General features: G+C 51.9%; 1 protein-coding gene across 1 annotated transcript; it reads right to left on the bottom strand.

Annotated features, from left to right (window-relative positions):
- Nucleotides 1-5,603: 5,603 nt before the first annotated feature.
- On the bottom strand, nucleotides 5,604-6,680 carry LOC131209630 (uncharacterized). Its single transcript, XM_058202739.1, has 3 exons — nucleotides 6,390-6,680; nucleotides 6,120-6,325; nucleotides 5,604-6,044 (listed from the first exon to the last, which is right to left on the bottom strand). Exons 1-3 carry the CDS (start codon nucleotides 6,629-6,631, stop codon nucleotides 5,725-5,727), a joined length of 768 nt encoding a protein of 255 aa, XP_058058722.1. The 5' UTR covers nucleotides 6,632-6,680; the 3' UTR covers nucleotides 5,604-5,724.
- Between the last annotated feature and the right edge of the window lie 101 nt (nucleotides 6,681-6,781).

Genomic DNA, 6,781 nt, shown 5'->3' with positions numbered 1-6,781 from the left:
CGTCTTGGCGCCGAATTGGACGTGTCAGCACCCGACCCAGCACCAGAAGGCTCGCCTTCCGTTCGCACCTTCCGCCGTCTCTCGGAAGCCTGCTGTCAGCGGAAAACGGGCGGATGTCAATTATGGTTGATTCCCACACCCGACGTTAGCGCGGTGGCTTTTGAGGCTCCCGCGATTGTCCGATTGTACTGCAGTCGCGATTCCCGGAACCCGTCGATCGATTTTCCGCAGCGTTCAGGTCTGGCAAATAGAGAAGAGAGGAAAGGACATTAGAAACAGAGACCACCAACAGGAAGCCGAATCCCAACTGCACAGACACAGGGGTACATGAACCGGTTTGGGATAGGTTAGGAATGGGTCATACAATCCCCAATGCTAATAACGTCCGTTCGTGCAAAATATCACCCAGAATAGACCGGGGACGCGGTGGTCTATTTTCGACTCAGTCAACGAGTGGTTCGAGTTTTTGTTCCATCAAAGTTGGCGTTACCGGGCTCCTTAACGGGTATTTTCATGTGCGAACGCACGCAAATGGAGCGATGATTGAGTCATGGACAAACGATTTATGACCACGTTGAGTAACAGCAAGCACAATCGAAGTGCGAAATTGATTAGAGGCGCTTATCGGCTGTTCCAAACATTGCGCCACTTTGTGCGAATCCGTCTTTATCTAGGTATTCGTCACGTTCGGGCTGGCGCGACAATGATTCAACGACCTTTTTGGGAATTTCCACACCACCGATATCGTATCAGTCGGTGCTTCAAGTTCTTCCCCGCAGACGATTCTATTGGGAAGCTACAGACTGACTCGGCCGACCGCCATCAAAATGCCTCATCCAGCAGTGCGCTCAACTGGAACCAACGGGGTATTACCAAGATCAAAACCTCGCATAGGTTAACCCAGACGCTCGTTGAAGGATCGGCTTTGGAATTGGGCCGCTAACAGGCCCAAACGTTGGATGATTTAACACATAAGTGGTTTTGTAGAACCCCCGGGACAATTTGGTCGATTGGTGATAACAGGAGATGCGCCCGCGTGTCGCGCGTGTGTTTGTGTGTCTTTTGGCCACAAACGAGCAGATCGAGAGACGGATTGTCGGATCACAGAGCTCCGCTCCTTCGGCGCCGAATTTATTTTTTGCCGAACAGCGAACGCATGGCCTCCTTTTCGTTATTGCCATTTCTCACTCACGTTGCACGAGTTTGGCAGCAAATTTGTTCATTCCTTGTTTACCTAATCGATTTCAGTCCCTTTTCAAATAATTTCCAGCACACCACGGAGCGCATCTGTTAATGTCGCACACAAACGCACGCACACACGGCCAGGATGTTCCCGCGGAAGGTTATCCTTGGAATACGGCGAATTGTTCAAATTCCAGAAATCCATCAACCGCACATTCGCCCCGATCGATTCACGGACACACGCGCAACAAGCACCTTTCCCAGTGGCGGCCGCGCGCCAGTTCCGGGAAATTCGCTTCGATCGCACCCCTCGCAGGCAAACTACGGAACGGCGCGACGGAACGGCGATGGACGGGTGTCGTTTAAAATTCATCTCACCTTCTCACGCAGCCAGCAAGCGAAAGCAGGGGAAACGCAAACACTATCGCAATAAGTCCTCTTCCCGTCGATGGGAAAATGATGTCGCACAGTTTCCAGCTCGATTCGCCGGTTCCACCAGTATTTCACCATTCAGTTGGAAAACTTACCCTTTCTTCCGGGGGCTACTGCGTGATCAATTCTTCGAATCGAACGTCGCTGCAAATTACGCGAAGTTGAAGCGAGTGCGAGCGTGGTGCTGAAAATGACACAGCCGGGCGCACTTTTCTGCGAACGAACAGCGTGAGCGGGACACCGGCAATATTTTACGCGGACGATTCACACCGGAGCACGACGAAAATACAGCACGAGACCGAACGAAACGCAACTGCCCGCTCGAAATTTGAAATTGAATTTTTTTTGAGCCTGAAGCTTCTTCCGTCTCTCAAACTGCTTCTTCTTGATTCTTCTTTTTGCGATGTTTCTGGTGCTACCCGTTTTGGTAACAGAGACTAGGAACGCAGGGAGAGAGAGAAAAGTTTCTCTCTCTCTCTCGTTTCTCTGCGCTCTCTCTTTTTCTGTGTTCTGCGTTCCCGGTCTCTCACTTTTATGCTGTTTTGAGAGAGCGGGCGAGCGTCCGTGAGTATCGTTTATAACCTTCGGGTTGGAGAGTTCAAGTGCGGTCCGTATAGCCGTTGAAGCTTCTACATTCACGCACGGTTTTACCACGGTACTTTCGACATTAACCGCACAAAAATAATTAACTGTGTTACTACAAATCAGCGTAACCTCAAATTAATCCAGAAATATACGATACGTACAACCACTTCAAGCCAGCTTCGGAGAGTGCGAGCGAAGTGAATGAAATCGTGAGCAGCAGAGAGCAAACGTGAGTGTGAGAAGAAATGCCACTGAAAAGGTGAGCGCGAAAAGGTGAGAGAGAATGTAAACAAAATACCAGGAATCGCATCCGGCGGCGACCGGTGCATCATTTTTTTGGTGTAATGCAAATTGCATACTTAAGACGTTTAAAAACCTTAAAACAACGAAAAAAGTTTATTTAATATACTTGGACGCGTGTATTGCACATAAGAAGTTGAATTTAATCAAACCACGTTGAAAAAAGTCCATAGGTTCTTCCTAAAAACAAATATGTCCGCCTTTACCATACAAATTCCCCATTGTGCGATGCCGGCTTTTGTAGACGCTTTTGTTGTAATATGACTCTCGTGATTTGCGATTTTTTTAACGGCGTCACAGAAGGAGGGTGATGAAAAACCCCCATACCAATGCAGACCGCATAATTTGCATGAAACATCCACACACACAACGGTCACAACGCACTTCCTACGCTGTCCGTATCCTGCCACCAGCAGCTGGCCCGCCGAAGAGCGTAAACAACAGCGGCTGGCTTCCGGCTGGTCGGTGTTTGTTTGCCCACAAACATACGCATGGAAAGCGAAAGCGATACAAAACGCGCGCGCGGCGTGTCCTCTGCAGGGGCCCAAGCGCCGCCGCCGAAGGATATTGACAAAAGCGGAGCAGAAAACGGAAAACCGAAAAACGGTTTGAAACTGAACAGAGCGTGTCGGAGCAACATTCTTGCTTTTCAGTGTGTATATAATGTAAATAAAATTAATGTCCAAGCCCCCAGAACGCAATGCTGTACGGCCGGCCAGCCGCAGGTCCTGATGCTGTGATGCTGCCGCTGCAGCTGCCATCGATTGGCGCGCGAAATTCCCGAGAAAATCATCAGCATCATCATCATCGGCAGAAAGTTTTCGGTAGCGGTCAGCGGACACGTGGGCATGCGCAATGCGCACCACATCCCGCAGACGGCGTGCGCGTGTGGCCCCGTTTTGCGTACTGGCGGCATGCGTCTGCTCGGTCCGGCCACCCACCCACCCTCCCAACGGGGTGGCCACCTTCCGGGAAGCCGCCGGTTTCGGAAGCGTGAGCCGAGGGAGCTCCCAATTTCCGTTCGTCCTTTAAACCCCACCTCGAACTCGTTATATGGGATCTTTTTCAACTTCTCTCTCTCTCTCCTCCTCTCTGTCGCTTTCGCTCTTCCGCACGGTCGGATAGGTGGTGGTGGTTAACTAGCCAACCTCGTGATGGAATTCTCTGTAGTCAGAATTCTAACAACCATCGCCGGCGGATTCGCGTCTTCGTCGCCGTCGAAGCGAAAAGATCAAAGCTCGCGTGATTACCGTGTGCGGATGGAATTCGCGAAACTGGCCCCCGGCCGCCATCCCTCACTTCCTGTTGCCGACCACAGACAGACACACACATACACGCTCGCACGAACAGAACCGGTTTGGAGATCCTTAGCATACGATTAGGGCTGCCGGTTGGCCAACAGACTCGCACCTCTCGCCCTCGACCCTCGGGAAGCGAAATGAAATTATGTTGTCCTTCCACATGAAAGCACGCCCGTTGGCGGCACACCGGCGTAATCAGGGGAGTGCGAAAGGGCAAATCCGAGGCGCACTACACCACACCAACACACACAACACCGTGTCGGACACGAAAGTCCTGGTTTGAAATGGCACATCACGTGAGGGCACGTGAAAGTTTCTGCTCCTCGGGGTCCACCGGTTGGACATCCTTCCCCGAAAAACGGGCCGTTGACTTCGGGTCCTCGTTCCGGCCCGGTGGCACAGTAAACGAATTGTGACGGTGTGCGTCCAGCTATTCATCTTCTTTCATATAGTTTTTTTTTGTTTCCAATCGGTTCTGGGATCTTCTTTCTCGCACCCCGAAGCACCGCTTTCCACGCGGGATGTCCTTTTCATGGGCTGCCTCGCCTCGCCTCGCGTGTTTTCGCTCTCCGAAGGACCGCCTAGAAGCCACACCAGGGCCAGGGAAAGGTATTGTAACGATCTCGAAACGATCGAAACGGTTTTAGGATCTCCATTTTGGTGGCAACGATGTGGCAACAATTTATGCGTGTTTTTACCTCGCCGAACACTTTCATGTTCCGTAATTTGGGCCCCCGTAACAAGGGTAGGGTTAGAGGCACTGGTTCCGCTCCGGAAGCGCACGGTCCCCGGCCATCAATCAAGCGGCGCTCCCGAGGTCCGGCTGCCCTCGGTGTTATCGCGATCTGATTCGTGCTGTTTTATGCCCCAACAATGTTTGCCCCTTGCAGCCGGCCCGTTTCGGGGAACAACCCCTATCAGCTGGCACTCAGTAAACATTACAATGCCGTGGGAAATGGGACACGACAGGTTTGGCAGGTCCAGCTGACACGGGGACACGAATGTGTCGCTGGTCGTCGCCAGAAACGATTTCCTCGAGCTCCGCGGTGGATAGGTCGGGCAGAAGGGACCTAAACCGCGGGCGGCCGATGTGCGAAAAAGCGATTGGCACCTTCGCAGCACTGTGAAAGGACTCTCGGCCCGACGAGGACACTTGAGCCGCATGGCTCATTATCGAATGTTCCGTCTTTGGGCCGCTCTTTATCCCTGTCCGCTTCCCGTTTTTCCTCATTTCCCTTCTGCAATCTGGTCCCGGGGTTGGGCCCGGACAACAACTCTATTATCGACCAGCAGAGCAGCAGCCGGCCAGCTGCGGATTACTCTGCGCTGGTACTCTGCTGGCACAACCAACAATCCTCGGGTAATCCTTTGATTGTTTGCCGTTCCCCGCCCAGCAGCCGGGTGGCCAGAAAAGCCCAGCAGTGCATAATATGTTTATGTGTGTGTGGTTTAGGGATAAATGTTTTCCCGAAACTGATTTCACGGTGGCTTTGGTTCGTTACTGTATGCTTATCCGGCTCTAAACCGGCGAGAACGTCCTGAAGTGCAGCCGGAATCCGAGGCTGGGCAGACAATAAAACTGGCAATTTTCTTCCACTTTGTTCGGTGGTCTAGGGAAGTACAATTTAAAGTGCGAACAAACACCGCCGTAATGAACCGAGCACGATGTAGGCCAACAGAGGAAAAGGAAGAGCAGCGATTATTGCAAGCCAATTCTCGGAAGTGCTTCCGGAAACTGCGGTGCAGCTGGAGTACTGGCAATAATTGGCAGCACTACTAAAGCTCACTGAAAGGTAGTTGAACCAGGTTGAAACCAAATATGTATTGAAGAACTTCCCCAACAGTTTCAAGTCTTCCAACAATGAGTAATCGATACGATTCAGCATTATTTGGCGGTCAGATCGAGGCACAGTTTGGCGCGATGCTAACAGGTAACCGGTAGAGATGATCCTTCGCCGGACGCGGCATCGATCAGGTCTTGCAGCGATATTTCACTCAGCACTTCGTTCAGGGCTGGCTTGACACTGCTCTCGATCGTATCGGTGATGGCCACCTGGTTATCGTTAACGATTCCCGGCACAGCACCCTCCACCATACGGTTGAAGGCGAGCGTCAGGAGTCGCGAATGGAACACGTTCTTCAGCTTTGAGTTCACCGATTCGATCGTCGTGGTAATGCGCAGATCCCGGATCTGGAGGCTGTCCCCTTTGAGCGCCACCTTTACCGTACCCTTCAGGGTGATGCCTGGCGATCGGAAAATGGGGAAATGTATTTGCCGACCTCCAGTGTAGTAACCAACGCTAAGTTTGGAACCCTTACCGTTGACGTTGAACTTGAACGGTCCCGATCGTTGAAATGGAACGAACCCGAGGGTCTTTCCCTTAACCTGGTACTTCCCCTTCGTGCGAATGGAGTTGAAGAAAAACTCAAAGTCCAGCTGCAACTTTAGCACCTTCACGTCGATCTTCCTGATTTCGAAGTCATCCAATCCGTCGACCACCATGTCGTTGAACTCGGTTTTAAACCTATGTAGTGACAGGAGTGTTAGCGGTCGATGGAGTGCGTGGCACGCGCTTGGTAGCTTCTTACTTAAGTCCTTTCTGAACGACGTCAAACTCCATGTGATCGAGCTCGAACGGAGCAAGCACCGGAATGCCCATATCCGGGATGCCACATGGCATCGATTTCTGGAGGTTCTCCAAGAACTCGATCACCGCTTTGTTCAGCTTATTGTCACGTTCCGCGATTTCGAGGCTAGTGTCTTCGGCACCGGCAATCACCGTGCCAAGGGCCATTAGCAGGGCGCAAACGAGCAGGGCAGACGACTTCATGGTTGGTTGCGGTTCGATTGCTCCCGATGGGTTCCTTCAATGTCCGATCGCGCTGCACTGTAGTTTACAGCCCCAAGAACAAGTGTTTAAATACGCCACCGGCCGGGAGCGTGTTTTGTTTTATGACACCACCTGCACACATAACTGTGG

Source organism: Anopheles bellator, chromosome 2 (genome assembly GCF_943735745.2).
Source record: "Anopheles bellator chromosome 2, idAnoBellAS_SP24_06.2, whole genome shotgun sequence".
In the NCBI taxonomy this organism is placed as follows: Eukaryota; Metazoa; Arthropoda; class Insecta; order Diptera; family Culicidae; genus Anopheles; species Anopheles bellator.
Note: the sequence above shows the minus strand (reverse complement) of the source record. Positions and strands in the feature narration are given on the sequence as shown.

Excerpts from the sequence above, each read along its gene's own strand:
- LOC131209630 (XM_058202739.1), bottom strand. The coding sequence starts at position 6,631 with ATGAAGTCGTCTGCCCTGCTCGTTTGCGCCCTGCTAATGGCCCTTGGC. Across the intron at positions 6,326-6,389 it reads GTCGTTCAGAAAGGACTTAA|GTTTAAAACCGAGTTCAACG; the intron begins GTAAGAAGCTAC and ends GTCACTACATAG. Across the intron at positions 6,045-6,119 it reads GTTCAAGTTCAACGTCAACG|GCATCACCCTGAAGGGTACG; the intron begins GTAAGGGTTCCA and ends TCCGATCGCCAG.